Raw genomic sequence first — 22,961 nt, forward strand, 5'->3', positions numbered from 1 at the left:
GGTGTTGCAGGAGTAGGAGGGGTTAAGAAGTGGGGACAGCCCTCCATCCCCCTAACCCTGTGCTGGCCTCTTTCCTGTTATTTATCTGCCAGAGCAGGAGCCCCTTGCCCTCCAGGTGGGAGCAATAGGGCTTTCTGGGGGGCAACCGTCCTTCTGTCCCTCCACTAGGAGAAGAAGGAATGTGGTCTGGCTGGCTGGTTAGGATCTAGGATCGAGGAGGCGCTTTGGGGCAGGGCGGGGCAGGGGCAGGCAGAGACGAAAACTCCTGCTCGCTGCCCTCCCCGCAGCTGCACAGCAAGGGCCTGCTGCCCACCTTCGGGCTGTGCAGCCATGTTCTGGGCGCTCTGAGCCCATGGGGAGCCCCAGATTGGCAGCTTCGCTCCTGCTTCTCCTCCTGCTCCTCATTGGCCTCTCTGCCTCGGCCGGAATTGGCTGCCCCTACCTGCACCGCTGGAGCACCCACTGTCTGCTGGCCTCCCACATGGTAAGGTAATGCTGCCGCTGCCCAGTAGGGACATCTCCCTGCCACAGGCTGGTAAAGCTCCCCACTCTTCTGCCTGTCCTCTCATGTTTCCCAAGTCCCTGTGCCCTGGTAGCAGCCCCAGTGTGTCCTCTATCTGGTCTTGAAGGGGTAGCCAAGGTTCTTGTGTGCTGAGGGCCTGGGCAGGGTCGAGCTGGGAAGACAAGAGCCAGAATGGATGGGCTATTAGGTTATGGGACTTGGAATTAGGTGATTTGAGGCAAGGACCCGAGGGAGAATCGCCCACCCCCATAGGAATCCCTACTAATAATTCTTCTCTCCTTTCTTGCCCCTACTGGGCCCTGTGCCTTCAGGAAGACACTCTCACTGGTGAGTCTCATTCCCTGCCCTGCTTCTCTTCTGTGTCCCTTTTATTCCAGATCCCTAGCGAACTTTCCATTCAAATTTTTGGCTCCCAACTTGGGAAGTAGCATATCAAGGAAAAAACACAGGGTTTAGAATCAGTACAAGCCTGGGTTTGCATTGCGTTTCCATCACATACTCCACATGTAGCTGAAGGCAGTGCACTTAGCCCCTCTGACTCCCCGTTTCCCAGGGGTAGAGCAGGGTTGTAGAAATGATTGCACCTCCCCTAAGCTGTGGGGAGGATTAAAGGAGAGACAGGATAACCTCTAGGCACTCGCCCTTAACTGGTTCCTCACTCCTGTCAGTGCTACAACGATCTTTCATATCTAATAGTACATTCTGGTTTACAAATCATTTTCCCACACGTTACCTCACTTGATCTTGACAACAGTCCTACTTTATAAACGAGGAAGCTGAGGCTTAGAGCAGTCCGTAACTTGCCCAAAGCCACACATCTCAGCTTCAAGTCCACCTTGTCGGAGGCAGGAGGGACCTCCTTGGACCTTACCATTTGATTTACTTTTCATCTTTCCCAGGAAGGTTTGCCCATATTCCTTGCCATAGCCAGTTGGCCTTTCCTGTGTCCCTAAAGCCTTGGTGTGCTCAGCTCTGGCTCTGCCCCTATCTGTGCCTGCATCTGGTGTCAGACCCTTCAGGTATGGAAAACAGCCCTTTGGGCTATTCTCAGTGGAGATGTGAATTAGGGGTTTTTTTGGGGGGGAGGCCCAGGCTGAGGAAAGTGGGATTTATCATACTAGAACAGATGTCTCTCCTATTGTCAACCTCAACAGAGACAGGTCACCCTAAAATAGCATACCACGAATTATATTCATGGGTTCAGTTGTATCATTTTGTGAAGGTATTTCTCCTTTCCACTGGTATGGATGCTTGAGATTAAATTGTTTTAGTTCTATGAGTTTACTAATATTACATTCTATTTGCAAAGTAAGATCTTTTTTTTTTTAAGATTTTATTTATTTATTTGACAGAGAGAGACACAGCAAAAGAGGGAACATAAGCAGGGGGAGTGGGAGAGGGAGAAGCAGGCTTCCCGCTGAGCAGGGAGCCTGATGCGGGGCTCGATCCCAGGACCTTGGGATCATGACCTGAGCCGAAGGCAGACGCCTTAACACTGAGCCACCCAGGCGCCCCGATCTTTCTTATTCAACTCTGTATTTTCATTGCCTAGCTCAGTGCCTGGCACATGCTAAATGTCCAAACACTGCTTAAGAATTCACAGTTTCTAATTGTTCACTGTTGTAAATAATGCTACAATGGACACTTTTGCGTATATATAGCTTTTTCTCTACTTAAGGAATTAATCTTTTTTTGGCTGTATCATAACTTTCAAGACTAAAGAACTTGATACCATTACCCTCCATGATCTGAAATGACTTACTATCTAACATCAGGCCACATTTCCAGGTAGGAGAGGGGCAGTGAAGGGCTGGATAGTAAATATGTCCTTTCCTGCACAGGCCTCCGGGAGGGCTGGTTCCACCTCCTGGTGCAGAAATACAAAAAGTCCTATAAGTTCCGGTTCTGTAGGAGACACAAGATGCCAACATCTGCTCAGGTACTCCCCCTGCCAGTTCCAGCCCTGCCCTCCACCCCACAGCCCTTTCATTCCCAGCCTCTTGTTTTGTTCTCTAGCCACATGAAAGATAGAAAGCATGGCAATGAAGTAGACTATTCTGTCCATTACACAGTTAGCGAAAGCAAGGTCTAAAGATTGAGTGACTTGCCTGTGGTGCCTCAGGTTCCAGAAGCAGGAATAAAAGCCTGATTCCTGGCCTAAGGCCAACCATGTTCTCTGCCTACAGAGGAAGCTGCTGAGTAGCTGTTGCCTGTCTGAGAAGGGTCATCACATCGCTGTCTCCTCCCCAGACATCTTTCACAAGGGGTTGCGCTCTAAAAGGACCCAACCTTCAGATCTAAAGGCATTGGAAGGTCTCCCCAGACCCAGCTCACAAAGGCATGAAGGTAGGCCTAGGGTGTGACCAGAGATGGGTGCAGCCAAGTATTGGTGCCTAGGCCTAGGCCAAGAGACAAGGCTACCAGGTCTCCCTTCTCCCCAGGGCCCGAGTTCTCCTTTGATTTGCTGCCTGAGGCACGGGCTATTCAAGTGACCATTCCTCCGGGACCTGAGGTCAGCGTGCGTCTTTGTCACCAGTGGGTACTAGAATGTGAGGAGCTGAGCAGTCCCTTCGACTCCCAGGTATGGAGTGTTGTCTCCCTTTAAAAAGCCAGATCACACAGTTCTGGAGCAAAAAGAACCTCCCCATTGTATACATGGGGAGACTAAGGCCCAGAGAGGGACAGTCATTGTCTAAGACCTCCCTACAAGTCCGAAGTGCCTAGCATTAAGCCTTCTTTGGATTAGACAGAAAATGCAGGGGTCCTTGTCACCTAGGAGGAGAGGAAGGGAAAGGGCAAAGAGAGACTTGGAGCAACCATGAATGCCTAGCAGAGAAATGAATACAGCATATATCCCCAGTGAGAAGACCCTCAGCGAGATCCTGGTTGCATTTAGAAGGCTTTTCAGTTCCCCCAAGAAGCAGTCACATCTGTCTTGGTACCCTTCCATCTCCCTCCTTTTGCTGCAGCCCCTCAGAGAATGAGATGTTCCCCATTCACTCAGCCCAGGCCTCATACCCCTCTTCAACCTCCAGTTGCTGTAGATGCCCTGGTATGTGGTTGGTACCATTTGCAGGGACTGAGGTGTACCTCAGAGGCTCTCAGCTCTCTTCATTTCTAAATGAAGATCACTGTGATGCTAGCGTTCAGTTAGTTGAGTTAATGTTTTTAGCACCTAGCACCCTACCTGGCATACAGTAGGGGCTCCATAAATGTATCATCCTTTCCCTATTCTCTCCCTCTCCCCACTCCATATATTGAGATACCTAGAGCAAATAGACTACAGAGCAGGGCCACGCCCCCCCACCCCAAAAGGAAATTTCTCAGATAAGAGGAAAAACAGGGTGTTTTGGCCAAGGTCCCAGCTTCCTACTGCCCTTGTCCAGGGTGCCTAAGCTCTTTATCAGGCATTTCTTCTCTCCTTTTGCTGCTTCGTCAACAGAAAATTGTGTCTGGGGGCCATGCCGTAGAACTGCCTTATGAATTCCTTCTGCCCTGTCTATGCATAGAGGTGAGCAGAGGAAAAGGTCTGGGTTGTCCATGGCTCCACTTCTAGGTCTCCCAGAGGCACAGCTGGTCAACCGTATCTCCAGTAAGTCAGGTCTTAAAAAGACTGGGTGTTGAGTTGATGCTTGGGAAGATGGCTACCAGCTTGACTGTGAGCCACACACTGGGTCAGAGATGGAAGTGTCCTGCTGAACATGAGATATTTTGGGTGGGTGATTCCAACCTCAGTCCTACCCGAACCCAGCTTTCCTAGGTTCAGACTGGCCTCAGCCCACAGAGACAGAATACACAGTTGCCTTCACTGTGTGTTCTGAGGAGTCGCGGGGGGAGGGGGGGACGGGGAGGGCACGTGTGGCCACTGCCACGTCCCGTATGGCTCCAAAAGTCTCGTCCCCATGAGCCCTCAATGGCAGTCTCCTGCTCCTTACGAAGCTGAGGGGCCTAGCATTAAGATTTTTTTGGACTAGACAGAAAATGCAGGGGACTTTGTCGACCAGGAGGAGACAAAAGGGAAGGTACAGAAGGACACGTGGGGCAGGGAGCAGCTGCCACGGTGGACAACCCCCCGGGTGTTTGGGCGGCCCAGAGGGAGGGGTCCGTACAGGGCATTCCGTGGGAAGCCAGGGAAGCTAAAAGTGGAGGAATGTGGACCTCCCCTCTTTCTGGGGAGGATAGGTTCTCCTGTCGAGGGAGAAGAGGACTCAGCCTCCCATTTACTGATCTTGCTCCTAGACTCTGGTCATGCCCCACCAACCCTTGCCCACACCCCGCACCGCTTCCCGTCCTCCATGCCCCACCGGCTCGGGCACCTTGCATCAGAGCGAGGTCAAGCCAGGAGTTTCAGGTCTGAGTGATAGAGGAGAAGAATTTCCTATGACCCTCCCCGACTGTTCCCCTGTCCCCCCAGGCATCCTACCTGCAAGAGGACACCGTGAGGCGCAAAAAATGTCCCTTCCGGAACTGGCCTGAAGCCTGTAAGTGCTGCACATGTGCATTCACAGCCTCTCCCAGTCTCTCTTACACACACGCGCACACACATTGCACACCTGTGTTGTGGAGGAAGCCCCCAGAAGGCATGCAGGCACTTTCCCTGGAGCTGGTGGGGGAAAAGGGCTACCGTATCTACCAATCACCTGCCAATAAATCAGAGTATTGAACATTGTACTAGGCGCTGTGAGAGGTTCAGGAATATGAGACCCAGGAGGTAGTGTCCTAAGAGGATGGCCCCAAAGTCCTGGGGTCACATCCCACTTATTCTTCTCTGAACCTCAGTTTCTTCATCAGTGAAATAGTGATACTTGCCCTGCCTTACTTTCCAACCGTTGATGAGGCTTGCATTTGATATTAGATGTGAAAGTGGCTGGTGATGTCTAAAATGCTCTGTGCATGTTGTCATCCCCAAGTTAAAGAGGCAGGGCCCTGAAACACAGCAAATGAATAGCGCAAAGCAGCCTAAAGTCCAGGCCACTGTTAGAATTGAGGACTGGGCTGTAGGCCATGAGCTCAGGAAAGGGAGAAGCCCATGAAGGCGGTCTGATCAGAGGTCTCTTACAGGAGGTGACATGTGAGGTGGGCTCAGAAAAGGGGCAGTATTTCCAAAGGAGAGTAGCAAGGGGAATATCCCTGGTTCTGAGAAGAACCTAAGCAAAGATCTGCAGATTTTGACTTTGGGGAGCAGCAGAGAGCTGGCCAGAATGGAGGCACAGGAAGGAGGTGAGACAATGCAGTAGAAAAGTCATAAAAGGTCTGGAGAAGGTATGCTCATTTATTGGATACCTAGACATACCAGCAACCGTGCTGGGCACCTTCACAAAGTCATCCCCTGGTGCCCCCGGGGATGGGGATGCAAAGCGAGGCTGAGGCCAAAGCAGGGCCCAGGCCTCCCCGGGTCTCACTCTCTGTCCCTGCCTGCCGCCCGCCCAGATGGCTCGGACTTCTGGAAGTCAGTGCACTTTACTGACTACAGCCAGCACAGTCAGATGGTCATGGCCCTGACCCTCCGCTGCCCGCTGAAGCTGGAGGCCTCCCTCTGCCAGAGGCAGGGCTGGCACACCGTCTGCGAAGACCTCCCCAATGCCACGGCTCGAGAGTCAGAGGGGGTGAGACAGGCCCCCCCCGGGACTTGAGTGGGCAGGGCTGGGGCCCAGGGCCCTGCTCCCTGACTAACCCCCTTCTCCTACCACAGTGGTATGTCTTGGAGGGCGTAGACCTGCACCCCCAGCTCTGCTTCAAGGTACAAGCGTGGGTGACAGCGAATGGGGAGGGGTATGGATGGTGCCTGGAGCTTGCTGACTTGCCATTCTTGGATTTCTCAGTTCTCGTTTGGAAATAGCAGCCATGTTGAATGCCCCCACCGGACTGGTGAGCCATTAAGTGACCCTGGCTGGGACCCCCTTCCACCATTGAACCCTTACCCAACTGTGACCAAGCCAGACTGGAGCCCTGTTCTGATTTCTCTGGCAACTACAGCCCAGCTCCTATCACCTCCTGCAAACAGAATGTCTCCCATGATGCCCTTTCCCACCCTGGCAGCCCCATCCTGGAATGTTAGCATGGATACCCAGGCCCAGCAGCTGGTCCTTCACTTCTCCTCAAGGATTCACGCCACCTTCAGTGCTGCCTGGAGCCACCCAAGCTTGGGGCAGGACAGCTTGGTGCGCCCTGTGTACAGCATCAGCCAGGTATGGCCTAGCCAGGGCCCCCCCCACCCCCCTACCCACCCCCCACCCCCCGTCTTGTTGCTCAGAGCACAGCAAGTGGAGGCCAGCAAATATTTAACTTATATCATCTGGTTATTTATTTACTTGATCAGCCTTTGTTCAGCTCGTTCCTCTGCCAGTCAGTGAGGCCTTCCATGGAGCAGTTTCTAATCCTTTTAGTTTCTGAACTTACAGGAGATAAACAGAGGCAAGAGACTGGCCGTCCCACATCCAGCTGTCCTCTGACCCACTCAATCTGTCGCCACATTTTGTACCAATGCCCTCTCTTGAACCCAGCTTTCCTCTACCCCTGTGTTCCTGTTTGTCTCCACAAGGCACTTGGCAGACTTTCCCTATCTTGGGAAGCAGAGCCCCTGGAAGCTGAGGTGCTCTTTGCAGAATACTGTGAACTACTGACAGATTTAACTTTATTATGTGAACTAAGAACAGTTGGACTAGCAGACTCTCTTCTGTGTATCTGATATAAAAACCACAATTAAATATATCCGTCAAACCACAGCGCCAATCTGACTAAGCATGACTAGCTCTTTCCAATTCTTTCTTAAACGCTCACTTGTAGCTTGCTTATTTGTCTTGCATTCTATGAGAGATTTATTTTGGCGGCGCCTGGGTGGCTCAGTTGTTAAGCGTCTGCCTTTGGCTCAGGTCATGATCCCTGGGTCCTAGGATCGAGCCCCGCGTCGGGCTTCCTGCTCGGTGGGAAGCCTGCTTCTCCCTCTCTTTCTGCCTGCCTCTCCCCCTGCTTGTGCTCTTTCACTCTCTTTCTCAAATAAATAAAGGCAGAGATAGACGCAGGCAGAGGGAGAAACAGGTTCCCCTCTGGGCAAGGAGCCCGATGCGGGACTCGATCCCAGGATCCTGGGATCATGACCCAAGCTGAAGGCAGACGCTTAACCCTCTGAGCCACCCAGGCATCCCGGAAGACTTGTTTCTTGTCAGCAGTGGCACTTGGCCTTAAGCCTGGGTAGGATTTGGGTGAGGGGGGTAGGGTAGAAAGGAAGAAGAGTGTGGGCAAAGACTCAGACTGGACAGAGCCAGATTTGACTCTATGGGGACAGTCATTCTGCTCTTTGTTCCCACAGACTCAGGGCTCAAGCCCAGTGACACTAGATCTCATCATTCCCTTCCTGAAGCCAGGGAACTGTGTCCTGGTAAGGAATCCTGCCCTCACTCTGTACACAGCCCCCTAGCATCTACTCTACAGGTGGCAGATGGGGCAAATCCAGTCTGCAAAAATGTTTGGTTTGGCCAGCATGGTGTTTGAAATTGGAATGAGTTGCTACCATTTAAATATTGGAGAGGTCATATTTTATTTTATTTTATTTTATTTTTTTAAAGATTTTGTTTATTTATTTGACAGAGAGAGATACACAGCGAGAGAGAGAACACAAGCAGGGGGAGTGGGAGAGGGAGAAAGCAGGCTTCCCGCAGAGCAGGGAGCCCGATGCGGGGCTCGATCCCAGGACTCTGGGATCATGACCTGAGCCGAAGGCAGACGCTTAACGACTGAGCCACCCAGGCGCCACCTGGAGAGGTCATATTTTAAAAAGCTGATTTCTGGCTTCTCCTGGAAGAATCAGAAAACCTGGTACTCTGTGTCCACATTCAGGCATGGTGACAATGCGCTTGAGCTCAGTGGCATCTGATTACTTCATTCAGGGCCTGTGCCTTCCCGGTCCTCATGGACGCCCTGGCCAACTTCAAGTTTATTTTTTGGGTTGCCACTCTTGACCTGTTGTGTGCCCAGCCAGAGCTGGACCAAACACAAACCCTGCGCTGGAGAAATTCCTTATCTAGGGGGACTCCCCTTCTCTGTCCCCACTCAACTTCCCCTGGGAGGAGGGGCTACCCTGGCTCACAGTGGGGGGGCTCTGTGCCCTCAGGTGTGGAGGTCAGATGTTCAGTTTTCCTGGAAGCACCTCTTGTGTCCAGATGGTGAGTTCTTGGGAGAGGAGGGGTGGGATAAAAAGGAGGTTGGGCACTGAGGAGCCTGGCTTGGCCTCACCCTGCTTGACTCAGTCTCTCACAGACACCTGGGGCTCTTGATCCTGGCACTGCTGGCCCTCGCCACCCTGTTGGGCATTGTTCTGGTCTTCACTCGCCGGCGCCCACTGTCAGGTAAGCTCACTCTGGGGGTAACCTGAGGATTCAGATCTGCCCAGCGCCTAAGCTAGTTGCCCTCCACCCTTCCCCTGCCTAGGCTCCCTTGCGGAAGAGCCATGCCCCTGCTGCTGCGGCAGGCTCTCTGCTACCCGAGGTGGTGAGCCTCAGGCCCCCTAGTGGTCAGGAGTGGTTAAGGCAGAGCAAAAGTCCCTCTGAGCAGATGGTTCACTGTTCGTGGTCTCTGGGAAGAGACCAGTAAGGCGGAAATCCAGCGGGCGCTGCACCTGCCAAACCTGGCGCCCTAGACCTGGCCCCTTCCGGGCGCTTTTATCTAATTAGCCCAAAGACACCCTGTAGGCTAAAGTTGCCTTGGGTACTCACCCCCAGTGCAGATAAGGAACCAGGTGGGGCACCGGATGAGTTAGCCCCAAGGCGGGGAGGAGGGGTAGAATGCGGGTGGAGTAGAGGAGGGGAAGTGTTGGGCTCCCCCTTAGCCCCGCACCCTGTTCATCTGCTGCTCCCGCCCCCAGGCCCTGGACAAGCGCGGCCGGTGTTGCTCCTGCACGTGGCGGACTCGGAGGCGCAGCGGCGCCTGGTGGGAGCGCTGGCTGAACTGCTGCGGGCAGCGCTGGGCGGCGGGCGCGACGTGATCGTGGACCTGTGGGAGGGGACGCGCGTGGCGCGCGTGGGCCCGCTGCCGTGGCTGTGGGCGGCGCGGGCGCGCGTGGCGCGGGAGCGGGGCACAGTGCTGCTTCTGTGGAGCAGTGCCGGCCCCAGTCCAACCCGCGCCCGGGATCCCCACTCGGCGCCCCTGCGCGCCCTGCTCCGCGCCGCCCCGCGCCCCCTGCTACTGCTGGCTTACTTCAGTCGCCTCTGTGCCAAGGGCGACATTCCCCCGCCACTGCGCGCCCTGCCCCGCTACCGCCTGCTGCGCGACCTGCCACGGCTGCTGCGGGCGCTAGACGCACGGCCTTCCGCCGAAGCCACCAGCCGAGGCCGCCTCGGGGATCGGCCTTGCCTGCGGGGTCGCCTGGAGCTGTGCCACCGGCTGGAACGCGAGGCCGCCAAATTTTGCCCACCGAGGCTGAGCAGAGACAGGCGTAGGGGTACTGGCTGGATCCCCTGAATGAGCCTTCTACCCTAGAATCCTTGGGGTGCCTCCTCAGGACTACTGGCCAAAAATCCTTATGCTCTGTTAGCCTGGGAGCAGAGCACCTCCCTCGCTCTGTCCCAGCCCCTTCCCTACGTGTCTGGCTTCTTCCTCCAGTTTACCCTTTCGGAACCAGCAGGGAGAGTCGCTGTTTATTGAGGGCTCCACTGCTCCCAGTTCTGTTGGGGGTGGGGGAATCTTCCCACTTCTTTTCTTCAAAGTTCCAGGAAGAGTAGTCTGCACATGCTCCAGTCCAGGCTAGAGAGGTGTGGGACAGAGGTAGGGGAAGCGGGAGCGATGGCCGTTCTGAGTGAGGCGTAACTCCAGTGGGGGGAGGGGGGAGGGGAGAAAACCCCTTTGGTGGGGGGCGGGGCAGGGATACTGCTTTCCCGGACTGGAGCTCTGCCCAGGGGATGGAGGGAGGGAGGGAGCCTGACCCAGGTAAAGAGGTTTTGGCCCTGGGTGTCCAGGGCGGAGGTGGGACAGTAGAAACCAAGATCAAGAAAACTGAATAAAGGCCAACATAATGGAGAAGCTAAGAGGCCCGGTGTGCTTCTCTAGGGTGCCCAGGGCACTGAGCTGCAGGAGGGGTCCGCACAGCCCTGCCTGGGGGTTGTTATGCCTCTGTTTGTGGGCTCCGATCTTCCATGTCCACAACCACATCCTTCACATTCTCACAAGCAAAGCCTCTGAAAAGGCAAAGGAGGACTTGGAAATCTTGATCCTCACTGTGACCAGGTTCAGAAAGGTCCATTTGTCATGCAGCCAGCCCATGGCAACAGCACAAATGGGACCCCTGTCTGCCTGGCTCTGAGTCCTGAGTTCCTTCCCTCCCTACCACACTTGAGCAGAGGCCAGGAAGTGCTGAAAAGCCCACTTTCTGATACCCTTTGTCCCTGCCTTTAGAGCTCCTGTCCCATAAAGGGTCACTGAGTCCCAGGGCAGATGTGTGAAGGGACCGGGGGTGCCCTGTATGAGGGAACCTAATGGGCACCAAAATCCCGGATTCACGGTGGCAGTGGAAATGCCCCGGCATTGCCCAGGCCCTCTTCCTTAGGGACTCCCAGGGTGAGTAAGAGCTCCCTCACTCAGCTGTGATGCCGCCACCCTCTTCAGGGGCCCCTCCCAGCCAGGTGTCAGCGGAGAAGGAGGAGGAGGAGAGGGGAAGGAGAGGAGGCCACCACCCCAGTCCAAGGCTGCTGGCTCCCAGGCCTGGTGTTGGTGGGAGGGACAGGGCGGGGCGGGAACAGCCAGCTGCCTGCCGGGAGCCAAACCGAAAGCACTCCGCCTGGACGGGGACAGGATTCAGGACTCCCAGGAGAGGGGGTGCTCAAGCCCGCACTGGGACCCCAGGCTGAAGAGGGATTCCGGCCCCTTGTGCCCACAGGCTTGGGGCTGAGTGGGAGCAGAGGTACGGTGTCTGCCCCCCCCTTTGGGGGGGGCAGGACAGGGCCTTGGGCCTTGGTGCCTCCTGGTACCTGGAAAATGCCTGTGCCTTGGTTCCTGTTGTCCTTGGCACTGGGCCGAAGCCCCATGGTCCTCTCTTTGGAGAAGCTTATGGGGCCTCAGGACACTGCCCGCTGCTCTCCAGTAAGTCTGGGGTACTGGGAGGGTTGGGGACAGCTCAGGGTTCAGTCTGCTGCCTATCGGAGGCCCTAGCCTGGCTCCTGTCACTGTCACTACCACCAGAACTGCCCTGGCTGGTCTGTCTGGTGCTGATGGGATAAGAGAAGAATGGGGAGGGGGCAAGAGCTGGATTTGTCCTCTCCTGGGAGGGGCTTGAATGGGGAGCCCCAGAAGGGTGGGCAGGTATACGAGGCAGGGAAAAAATGGCTAGATTCAGTGGCATAAACTCTGACTCGTCTTTACCTCCTTCCCAGGGCCTTTCCTGCCACCTCTGGGGTGAGTAGCTGTACTTTTGGAAAGGAAAGAACTGCCCAGGTTGGCGGAGGGAGGGGAGATGTTCCAGTTCTCTGCCCCCACCACCCCCCCTCAGCCCAGGAAAGAGCCCAAAGCTCCTTGGCCCTCTGGGGGTGTCAGGTGCAACTAACCTCTGGATGATGAACAGCTTCAGCTCCCACCCCACCCTTCATGCACAGATGGTGACGTGCTCTGCCTGCCTGGGAGCATCGTGTCCGCCCCGGGCCCTGTGCTGGTGCCCACGCGCCTGCAGACAGAGCTGGTGCTGAGGTGCCACCAGGAGACTGACTGTGACCTCTGTGTGCGTGTGGCCATCCACTTGGCTGTGCATGGTGAGCAGGTCATCCCCTAACTGTATGTGCACATGTCAGCATGTCTGGGATGGGCACAAGGACTGGGGAGTCTGTCAGGCAGTCCTGTGCATCCTCAGTGTTCTCCTGGAGAACACCGGCCAAAGGACCCCCAGGTCAGCCTCGTCTCCCTGTCTCCCCCCACCCCCACCCCAAGGCCCCAGGCCTGGCCCCTGCTTCTCAGCACTGGGCTTTCAGGAAGGAAGCCAAGCCCAAAGCCAGCCCAGAGCTGGGGCCTGACCTGGGCCTTGTTCTCGGGTCCTTCTAGGGCACTGGGAAGAGCCTAAAGATGAGGACAAGTTTGGAATAGCAGCTGATCCAGAGCTTGAGGAGCCTAGGAACGGTGAGGAAAACCCGGCTGGCCCAACTGCCCCAAGCCAGGGCCGTGCCTGCGGCCCCGGAGCCTGACCAGTGCCCCGCCCTGTTGCTCACAGCCTTTCTCCAGGCCCAAGTGGTGCTCTCCTTCCAGGCCTACCCCGCTGCCCGCTGCGTCCTGCTGGAGGTGCAAGTGCGTGCTGCCCTCGCGCAGCCTGGTCAGTCTGTGGTATGCGAAATAATCATCGTAGCAGTAGCCATCTTCTAAGTATGACGTCCTGAAGTGCTCTCGTGCGCGTGTCATGTCTGTGTGCTGACTCTGGCAGGGCTGTAGGCAAGCCCTTTCCGCCCTTTATGCCTCTGTTTTCCTGTCTGTAAAACGGGAATAAGAATAATCCTACCTCATATGGCTGTTGTGAGGAAAAGATGAGTTGGTATGTGTAAAACAGCTGATGTAATGCCCAGCACTGAAGGGTCTCAGGAGATTTCATTCTCCCTTTCTTTTGTAATCGTCAGAGGTACACATGAACTAGGCATTATTATTACCCTCACTTTCCAGAGAGAGAAACTGAGGTTGGAGAGGGAAAGGCTGTGGGCTGGATCCACTTCTCTGGACTTCCTGCTATACCATGTCTGCCCTGTGTGTTGACGGTGGTGCGGGGTGTTGGGGCTTCTCCCTACTTCAGGAGGCCACATGTGTTTGGAAGATGTAGCTCCACTTGGGCCAAATCACTCAAACCCTTTGACTTCCCCTCCTGCCCCCAGCTCCCAGCCAATCTCCTCTTGCCTGGAAAATTGTAGAATGGGAGAAAATCTGCTGGTCCACCTCAAAGGGTAGTTGTGAGGACCACTGAGGCATTGGGTGTGGGAAGGGGTGTCCCACATTTGTGTTGGGGTATCTGATCACCTTAGCTTTGGCCACGTGATGTGGGACAACAAGGGTGGGGACAGGGACTCAGATAGCTACGGCCCTTATCCCTGCCCAGCTGATACCCCTACTGAGGTGGGGTGCTTTAGAGCTGGGGGCTTTTAAAGGAAACACAAGGGAGAGAATTTCGGGCCTTACAGTATAGAGTCATTGGTTGGGGGAGGAGGTGAGTGGAGTGGTCCATGGAGAAGCTCAGAGCCCTTGGCCCGTATTCTGAGCCCTATACCACCAGCCTTCCGCCACTCCTCTCCTCACAGGGTTCTGTAGTATTTGACTGCTTCGAGGCTGCTCTGGGGGCTGAGGTGCGACTCTGGTCCTACACTCAGCCCAGGTACCAGAAGGAACTCAACCTCACACAACAGTTGCCTGGTAAGTGGCCCCAGAGCCTCAGGGGCCCCAAGTCCTGCCCCTCCCCCAGTCTCTTTCTCCTCTGGCCACTGCCATTCTGCTTTCACCCCCTTCCTAGTCCCATCCATTCATAGGCAGGGGTCTGAGCTCCCATCTTCCCCAGAATCTGTTCCTCTGTCTCTTCTCCCCAGGTGATATTGCTTCCCAATGCCTGAGGAAGGTGCTTTGGGCACTAGATAGATGGGATGGTATTTAAGGGACAAGGAGCCCTTCCCAGTGCTCCCCATGGGTTGGATTGCCCCCCTTCTTTCTTTGGCCCCCAGCCCCACTGGAGGCTTTTCTGTGATCTCTCCTCAGACTGCAAGGGGCTTGAAGTCCGGGACAGCATCCAGAGCTGCTGGGGTAGGGGCTATGGCCAGGAGGGCTGGAAGGAGGGAGGGGCAGGGTCTGGAGTGTGAGGGACCCTTGGAGGTGGCTTCAGGTCTGGGCTTGCCACAATCCAGATGCTCATAGTGCTCATTAATTCATCACACATCTGCAGTAGCTCCTACTCTGTGCCAGGTGTTGGGAATATGAAGGTGAATCTCTCACTGTTTATAACAAATGTATTTACTAGTACCAGGGACATCTAGAGGCCCAAAGTATTGTCAAGATTATGGTACACCCCACTATCCACTATATATCAAAATAAAAATAATATTAAACCATAAAATAAGGGCTAGGAAAGTCAAGGCTCTGATGATTTTTCCCAGGCACTATTTGAATTTTATTTTAGCTTTGTTCATTTTTCGTGTTGTATTTTCTTTTTTACTGTGGTATAATACACATATAGAAAAGTGTGTAAAGTGCACTACTTTTAAAGTCCAGCTCAGTTAATTTTTACATATGTATACACTTGCATAACTATCAAGATATAATCAAGATATAAGCAGTGTTGTTTTTGAACTCTTAAATATTTTTTTTTAAAGATTTTATTTATTTGTCAGAGAGAGAGAGAGCACAAGCAGGGGGAGCGGCAGGCAGAGGGAGAAGCAGGCTCCCCGCTGAACAGGGAGCCTGACGTGGGACTGGATCCCAGGACCCTGGGATCATGACCTCAGCCGAAGGCAGATGCCCAACCAACTGAGCCACCCAGGCACCCCAAACTCTTAAATTTTTTCAATTTTATTTCCTTTTTGGTTCCTTAAGTTTGGCCTGCCTCTTTGGTAATTCATTAGAGACTACTCAGCACCAGAACTTTGAGGACACAGATACACATCATGCATTTCATGTCTTCATTCATTCAGTAGACACTGATTCATTTATTCAACAGATATTTATTGAGTAGTTACTCTGCCCAAGAAATAATCCTAGGCACTGGAGATAAGTCAATAAACAAAACCGACAAAAATCCTTGCCTTACAGAGAGGACATTCTAGATGAGAGTCAGAGTCAGGATAGGGGTGATGGAGGACACAATAAACACATGGAGGTGTGGACTATGCAATAAGATGTGACTAGTGTGATGGAGAAGATTTGGGGAAGGGAAGGAGGATAAGGGAGTTGGGGGTTGCAGCAGTCAGGGATGGCTTCCCTCTGGGGAGCAAACCCCTGAGGAGGTATGGGAGGAGCCCTGTGGGTATCTGAGGGAAAAGCATTCCATATGCAGAGGGAAGAGCCAGTGCAAAGGGCCTGAAGCAGGAGTATATCTGGTGTGTTTAAGTATGAGCAAAGAGGGCAGCGTGTCTGTGGCAGATTAATTAAGGACAAGAGTGCTAGGAAATGAGGTTAGAGTGGGTAGGGTCTCGCAAGCCATTGTAAGGACTCTGGCTTTTACTCTGGGAGTAATTTGGCAGGGGGTCATCAGAAGGTTCTGAGCAGAGGAGGATGATATATCTTACAGTGGTTACAGGATCCTTCTGGTTGCAGAAGGAGAAGAGTTGTGTCAAGATACTGGGCTGGCTGCTAGGGACAAAGTCTGGCCAGAGATGAGGACACAGGCTCTCACCTCCAGGGGCCTTCCAGTCTCAGGGATATGAAGGAAGCTAAAGGGTCAGTCGGAGGGGCATGGCCAGGGGTGGGTATGCAGAAGAGGTGAAGGAAGTCCCCCTCTCTTTGCCTCCCCCCAGCCCTGCCCTGGCTCAGTGTGTCTGCTGATGGCGATGATGTGCACCTGGTGCTGGACGTCTCTGAGGAGCAGCACTTTGGCCTCTCCCTGTACTGGAACCAGGTCCAGGGCCCTACAAAACCCTGGTGGCACAGCAACCTGGTGAGGCCTCCCCCTCCCCAAGTCCATTCCCACTCTAGGCTGAGGCCCATGCTAAGGATGCGAGCGCATTATCAGAGGGGACCCTTGAGGAGGATATAGCGACCCACACCCCAAGCAAGGAACCTTGGTGGCGGCACTGCTGCCTGCCTGGTTTCCTCAACTTTGGCTTCCGGCCTTCCTGCTCCTCACCTTCTCCAACTTCTCGCCTTCTGCTTGTCCCACAGACCGGGCCACAGAACATTACTTTGAACCACACAGACCTGTTTCCCTGCCTTTGTATTCAGGTAAGAGAAGAGTCCAGCTAGGTGCCAGGGGAAGGGGATTGGGGAATTGGTGAGGGGGGTGGCCGTTACCCTCCTTGTCTTGCCATCCTCCATATTCCTCTTTGAGGTGGGAACTGTTGCTCCCTAAGGTGACTAGCCCTTTCCTGACCTTTGCTGTCCTGTCTTCTGCCTGTTGCAGTCTCTGAATGCTCTTCCTGATCCTCTATCCACAGGACTCCTACTCGTTCTTCATGGCCCCATTCAAATGCCACCTCCTCCTTGAAGGCTTCCCCTAATCCTCCAATTGCCTCTTTGTACTCTTCTGGAAAGTAGAGCATGTGCTGTGAACTCAGACAGTTTGAATCCTGACTCTTGCCATTTGCTAGCTGTGTGATCTTGTACAAGTCACCTCACCTCTCTGAGCCTGTTTCTTATTTATAAAATGGAAATAACAATACCAGCCTCATAGGACTGTTAGAAAAGGAAGTATCCAAGCTTCTATATGTTGGCTCTTTCCTCTTCTTTTTTTTTTTTTTTTAAGATTTTATTTTTAAGTAATCTCTACAGCCAACGTGGGGCTAGAACTTAACAACCTTGAGGTCAGAAGTCGCATGTTCTACCAACTGAGCCAGCCAGGTACCTGTCTTTCCTCTTCTGATTGCACATTTAAATGGTGATCAGGTCCCATCTATTTTATCTCTGACATTAATGCCTGTCAATTCCACTGCCTGAAATGCCCTCACTTCTTTTCTATACAACCAAATCCTTCCAGCTCAAATGTTACCTCTTTCCCAGAGCTTTTCCTCAACTGTCTGGCCTCTCCTGTCTTCCAATCTTCTTGCACTTCTGTCTTTTCTTGTTCATTTATCACTTCCTTTCTTATTTGGGCACCTGTCTCATTTCTTCTTGCACACAACAGATGCTCAATAAATGAGTGATCAGTTTATTAATTTATACATGTTTTATCCTTACTAACTTTGTAATTTCCTTGAAGGCAAGGAAATAATACCTAATTCAAATTTAGTAACTCCCCTAGAAACTTGCACAATGTCTAGCATATAGTGGGTGCTAATTAAGTCTGTTAAAGGAATGAATGAATGAATGAATGAATGAAACTCTACTAACTAGCACTGTGATAGGACACATAACAGATGTTCATGAAATGTTTGCTCTGATATAAACATCCCTACTGCCAAGCACAATGCCTGCCACATAGTAGGTGGTCTTAATTAAAAGTTTGCTGAATAGATTAATGTATTATCTCTACTGCTTACCACAGGGCTAAGCACAGAATAGATGTGCTTTAAAAGTTTATTGAAAGAAATGGGGTGCCTGGCTGGTTCAGTTGATAGAGCATGTGACTCTTGATCTCAGGGTCATGAGTTCGAGCCCCACACAGCGGGTATAGTTTACTATATATATATAGTTTACTATATTTATATATGTATATAAACACTTAGCACAGTACCTGGCATATAGTAGGTTCACATAAAGTGACTGTGGATTTATCAACATCCCCACTGCCTACCATGGTGCTTAGACACATAGTAGGTACTCATTAAAAGTCTGTTGAATGAAGGTGTTGCCAGATATTGGTATAGGGTTTGCTGGAAAAATAAATGTGTGCAACTCTAGGGCTTTACAAAGGGCAGAAAGACTGGGCAAGTGTTGATTAAATATCAGTTGAATGAATGTATCCCCAGTGCCCAGCAGAGGGCCTGGCACATACTCTTGGAGGGTCAGCTGGGTTGAATGGACTAATAGAACCCTGTTTCTTTTCCAGGTGTGGCCTCTAGAGCCCGACTCTGTCAGGACGAGCCTCTGCCCCTTTAGGGAGGGTGAGAAGACCAGGGCTGGGGCCAGGGTGGGAATGGTGTAGGTGGACACATGCTGGGCGCCCAGTGACCCAGCCCTTTCCTTGCAGATCCCCGGGCACACAGGAACCTCTGGCGTGCAGCCCGGCTGAGGCTACTGCCCCCCCGGGGCTGGCAGCTAAATGCACCCTGTTCGCTGCTTGCTGAGGCCACTCTGTGTTGGCAGGCACCAGGCGGCGGCCCCTGCCAGTCGCTGGTCCCGCCGCTGTCCCGAGCAAATGTCACTGTAAATGTAAGTGAAGCGGTGGGAGGCTCCTGGGATCAGGAAAGGAAGGGGAGCTCAGGGGAGCACATTTCCTGACCTCACCCATGACCCTTTTTTCCACAGAAGACACTTGAGTTGCCATTGCTGAATGCCCACCCCAACCTCTGTGTCCAGGTAAGAAGGGGCACAAGAGCTCTGGGCTAGGGGCAGGACCCCAAGTGGACCCCCCCAGATAATTCACTGTCTTCTGGACCCAATTTATCCTTGGGTCACTGGAGCAAAGTTGTTATGGGCTACCTCTGGGAGTTGTACTATTTATTTAGCAGTGCTGTGGGACCCTGAGCAAGTCACTTCACCGCTCTGAACATCAGTCACCTCATCTGTTTAATGGGGATGATAGTAACTACTTCACAGTAGTGAATAAAACCAATAAATATTCCCACCCTATAGAGCTTATGTTCTAATGGAGAAAGACAGGGGGGCCTGGGTGGCTCAGTCGTTTGAGCGTCTGCCTTCGGCTCAGGTCACGATCCCAGGGTCCTGGGATCGAGTCCCGCATCGGGCTCCCTGCTCAGCGGGGGAGCCTGCTTCTCCCTCTGCCTGCCACTCCCCCTGTTTGTGCTCTCTCTCTCTGACAAATAAATAAAATCTTAAAAAGAAAATAGTGGAGGAAGACTCAGACTGAGTGAATAATACAGTATCCAAGTGGAGTGGTCAGATGAGGCCTCTTGGTGAGGGTGGTTAGATGAGAAGGGAATGTAGGAAGTGCTTTGTCAGACATGAAAAGAGCTCATGTAGGGTCATAAGACTCATTAGCACAGATGCCCTCACAAGGCTGAGGCTGAGAAAAACAAAGTATCTCTTAATCACCTAGCCTTGAACCCTGATCTGCCTAACATTAGGTCCAGGATGCAGAAGCCCGCGCCCACCCCCCCCCCCCCCCCCCCCCAAAGAGGCCTCCCCTTACTGTCCTTCTCTTCTCTTCTTTGTGGCCTTGCCTCTTGCTTTTCCTTGTGCCCCTAACCTTGGCTCCTTCTAAGCAGGTGAGCAGCTGGGAGAAGCTGCAGCTACAGGAGTGCTTGTGGGCTGGTGAGTGCAGCCTGGGGAAGGCTGGGGCAGGGCTACTGCAATAGAGGTGAGCCCTAGAAGAGCCACCTCATGGCGTGAAGGTCAGGCATGGGAAGGGGTGGGGGCAAGTGGCAGCCTCCAGCATAGTTGGGTCTCACTCAGAATGGGCTCTCACCCCTCCAGACTCCCTTGGGGCCCTCAAGGATGATTTGCTGCTGGTAGAGACACGAGGCCCCCAGGACAACAGATCACTCTGTGCCTTGGAGCCCAGTGGCTGCACCCCACTACTCAGCAGGGCCTCCACGGTGAGGATGAGGGGACCCTCCTCCATGTACCTTTCCAGTTCCATCTCAAGCCTGGCCTCAAATCTCCCCTCCTCTGTGCCAGACCCTGTGCTGGTCTCTGGGAATGTGGGGGTGACTCAGACCTAGACCCCGTTCTTAGTGACCTCTTACAAGTCTCCAGCCCCACCCCCCACCACTATTCTGCTCAGCTGCAGCTTGATGGTCTCCTAAGTGTGGTGCCCCTAGGTGACAGCCTCCCTTTGGCTTGGCAGAGGGCCGCTCGCCTTGGAGAGCAGTTACTACAAGACCTGCAGTCAGGCCAGTGTCTGCAGGTGAGTAGGTGGCAGGAGGGCCCTGCCCCAATGCCCAGGGCCAATAGGCCTAAAACTCTGTATTTAACTTCTTCCATCTCTTCCTGTGCCTAGCAGAAGGTACCAGGGAAACTCTCACTATTCCTAGGCAGGGGCCTCCTCACTGTCCCTCTAGTACCCACTCACCATCTATTTCTGCTTATTTTGTGTCCAGCCCTGGGGAAGCCAAGAATTGAAGAAGCATAGTTCCTGTTCCCAAGTTGCTCACTGCTGGCTAGAAAACAGTAAACAGATAACCAAATTCATATGTGCTAAGTATTGGGTTCCAGGGAGAGCTTCAAGGAAGGGTGATTTCACATGGGCCAGATCTGGCATAGAGTAGGCATAGTGTGATCAAAGGCAGAGCAGCTTGCGGGGACCTAGTGTGTGTGTGTGTATGTGTGTGAAGTATGCATAGTTGAGGCTGGGAATTTGGAGATCAGGCTGGCCAGAAGTTGGTGGGTGTTCTGGGGCTGTGGCCTTGGTTTTGTTTGTGTCTTACAGCTGTGGGAAGATGACCTGAGAGCACTATGGGCCTGCCCCATGGACAAGTGTGAGTATTACAAGAACTGCCCTTCCCCTCAGTACCAAGAGCTGGAATCTAGACATTCCTACAGGGCACGTGCAATGGCCTTGTCCTTCTCTGGCTCAGATCAATCAGAGGGACATTCCTTCCTTCATTCAAAAACCAAGAAGAGAGCTTACAGAGATTCAAGCATCACCAAAAAGACACAATCCCTGTCCCCACCGCAGCCACAGAAGGCTAGAAAGACATTAGCTAAACAATCACTTACATTGAGTAAATGTGAGCTATTGAAGCATTCACTATAAAGTGTCCAAATCCATAAATGCATATACTGGGGAACTGATTTAGGTGGGGTGAGGCCAGGAAAAGGTTCTGGCTGTTCTGAAGGCTGAGCTAGGTGAAGGGGGGAGAGATGCTTTTTTGAGGAACTCCAAGGTAGCCAGGGTGGCTGGAGGATCTTAGAAGGTAGACCTCTATCACAAGGATGCAAAGGCCATCTAGGGCTTTGGGAGCTGATGCAAGGAATTGGATTTTTTTTTTTTTTTTTTGAAAGAGGGGAGGGGCAGAGAGAGAATCTTAAGCAGAGTCCACACTCATGATCTCACAACCTTGAGATCGTGACCTGAGCCAAAATCAAGAGTCGGACCCTTAATGGACTAAGCCACCCAGGTGCCCCCTAGGAAATTGGATTTTATGTTAAGAGCAGTGGGAGTTTCCTGAAAGGCTATAATCAAATTTGTATTTTAAAAAGATCTCTGGGGCTGCCATGTAGTGAAGGACTTGGAGGTAAAAAAGAGGTTAGGGACTCCAGTTAGAAGGCTGTTGGAGTCATCAAGAGAGTGAGGTCAAAGGCCCAGCAAGCCTAGGCTCAGGAGACAATATTAGCTGACATTTGAGCACTTCCTATGCCCAGCATAAGTGCTTTGTGTGTATTAATATATGTAGCCCTCACAACAACCCTATGAAGTAGGTACTATTGTGAACCCAGTTTTACAGAGGTGAAAACTGAGGCAAAAGGTGAAGTGACTTGTCCAAGTTCACCCAAATAGATGGATCTATGTCCATATATTGACTCTGACACTATATGCTGTGGATTTGGGAGAAATCTTTCCATATTCCTCTGAGCCAGTTCAGTCGCCACATGGCAGCCCCAGAGATCTTTTAAATGAGTTTTCTCCTTCGTGAAGTGGGTTGAAAGTGTGAGGTACCTAACTAGGCTGTCCTCTCCCCTGGGTCGCCTAGACGTTCACCAGCGCTGGGCCCTGGTGTGGCTGGCCTGCCTACTCTTGGCCTCTGTGCTTTTCCTTCTCTTCCTTTTCAAAAAGGACCACGTGAAAGGTGAGCACTTCCCGACCCCCCCAGGGCTGGGAGTTCCCCTCGAGAAGGTGGCGGCGGAACTCATGGGCCGCCCCCGCCCCTCTCCCCTAACAGGGTGGCTGAGGCTCTTGAAGGAGGACCTCCGCGCGGGGGGTGAGTGTGAGCAAGTGCCGGGCGGGGGGCCGCCCCTAGCGGGCCGGGCCTCGGGCCCTCTCACGTCTTCCTTTCCCCTCTATTCTCTCTGGCAGCTGCCCCCAGGGGCCGCGCGGCTCTGCTCCTCTACTCGGCGGAGGACGCGGGCTTCGAGCGCTTGGTGGGCGCCCTGGCCTCGGCGCTGTGCCAGCTGCCGCTGCGGGTGGCCGTGGACCTCTGGAGCCGTCGTGAACTGAGTGCGCAGGGACCCCTGGCCTGGTTCCACGCGCAGCGGCGCCAGACCCTGCAGGACGGCGGCGTGGTAGTCCTGCTCTTCTCGCCCGGGGCCGTGGCGCTGTGCCACGAGTGGCTGCAGGACGGGGCGGCAGCGTCCGCCCCGCACGGCCCGCACGACGCCTTTGCCGCCTCGCTGAGCTGCGTGCTGCCCGACTTCCTGCAGGGCCGGGCGCCCGGCCGCTACGTGGGGGCCTACTTCGACGGACTGCTCCACCCGGAGGCCGTGCCCGCCCTTTTCCGCAGCGTACCGGTCTTCTCCCTGCCCTCCCAGTTGCCCGACTTCCTGGGGACCCTGCAGGGGCCTGCCGCCCCCCGTCCCGGACGGCTCGGGGAGAGGGCGAAGCAAGTGTCCCGGGCCCTGCAGCCCGCCCTGGACCAGCTGCTTCAGGCTCCCGGGGCTCCCGGGGCTCCCGGGGCTCCTGGGGACTGCACGCGGGATGGCACGTGAGGCGGGGGAGACGACTCGAATAAAGGCAGACGCTATTTTTCTACCCGTGTCTCCCGCATGTGTCTGTGACCGCGTCGCTGGCCTA

At 53.6% G+C, this 22,961-nt stretch overlaps 2 protein-coding genes across 4 annotated transcripts; both read left to right on the forward strand.

Moving 5' to 3' along the window:
- The first annotated feature begins 201 nt into the window (after positions 1–201).
- IL17RE (interleukin 17 receptor E) lies at positions 202–10,521 on the forward strand. 2 transcript variants are annotated; one of them, XM_032412220.1, is made up of 16 exons: positions 202–484; positions 835–854; positions 1,427–1,542; positions 2,365–2,462; positions 2,710–2,869; positions 2,965–3,104; positions 3,966–4,034; positions 4,938–5,004; positions 5,954–6,129; positions 6,216–6,263; positions 6,346–6,403; positions 6,563–6,711; positions 7,833–7,901; positions 8,634–8,685; positions 8,770–8,868; positions 9,384–10,521. In XM_032412220.1, the coding sequence occupies exons 1-16, from the start codon at positions 353–355 to the stop codon at positions 9,977–9,979; spliced, it is 2,049 nt and encodes a 682-aa protein (XP_032268111.1). In that variant the 5' UTR covers positions 202–352; the 3' UTR covers positions 9,980–10,521. The 2 variants fall into 2 exon arrangements, with proteins under 2 accessions (XP_032268111.1, XP_032268112.1); XM_032412221.1 differs by having other exon boundaries at positions 7,833–7,924; positions 8,593–8,685; positions 9,384–9,465.
- A 772-nt stretch (positions 10,522–11,293) lies between these two features.
- IL17RC (interleukin 17 receptor C) lies at positions 11,294–22,904 on the forward strand. 2 transcript variants are annotated; one of them, XM_032412222.1, is made up of 19 exons: positions 11,294–11,593; positions 11,884–11,905; positions 12,103–12,255; positions 12,542–12,616; positions 12,708–12,817; positions 13,774–13,885; positions 14,222–14,266; positions 15,973–16,112; positions 16,337–16,396; positions 18,159–18,213; positions 18,300–18,481; positions 18,578–18,628; positions 19,498–19,543; positions 19,706–19,827; positions 20,079–20,138; positions 20,661–20,709; positions 21,925–22,020; positions 22,114–22,152; positions 22,248–22,904. In XM_032412222.1, exons 1-19 carry the CDS (start codon positions 11,489–11,491, stop codon positions 22,874–22,876), a joined length of 2,151 nt encoding a protein of 716 aa, XP_032268113.1. In that variant the 5' UTR covers positions 11,294–11,488; the 3' UTR covers positions 22,877–22,904. The 2 variants fall into 2 exon arrangements, with proteins under 2 accessions (XP_032268113.1, XP_032268114.1); XM_032412223.1 differs by lacking the exon at positions 14,222–14,266.
- Positions 22,905–22,961: the final 57 nt, after the last annotated feature.

This window comes from Phoca vitulina, unplaced genomic scaffold (genome assembly GCF_004348235.1).
Source record: "Phoca vitulina isolate PV1807 unplaced genomic scaffold, GSC_HSeal_1.0 scaffold13, whole genome shotgun sequence".
NCBI lineage: Eukaryota > Metazoa > Chordata > Mammalia > Carnivora > Phocidae > Phoca > Phoca vitulina.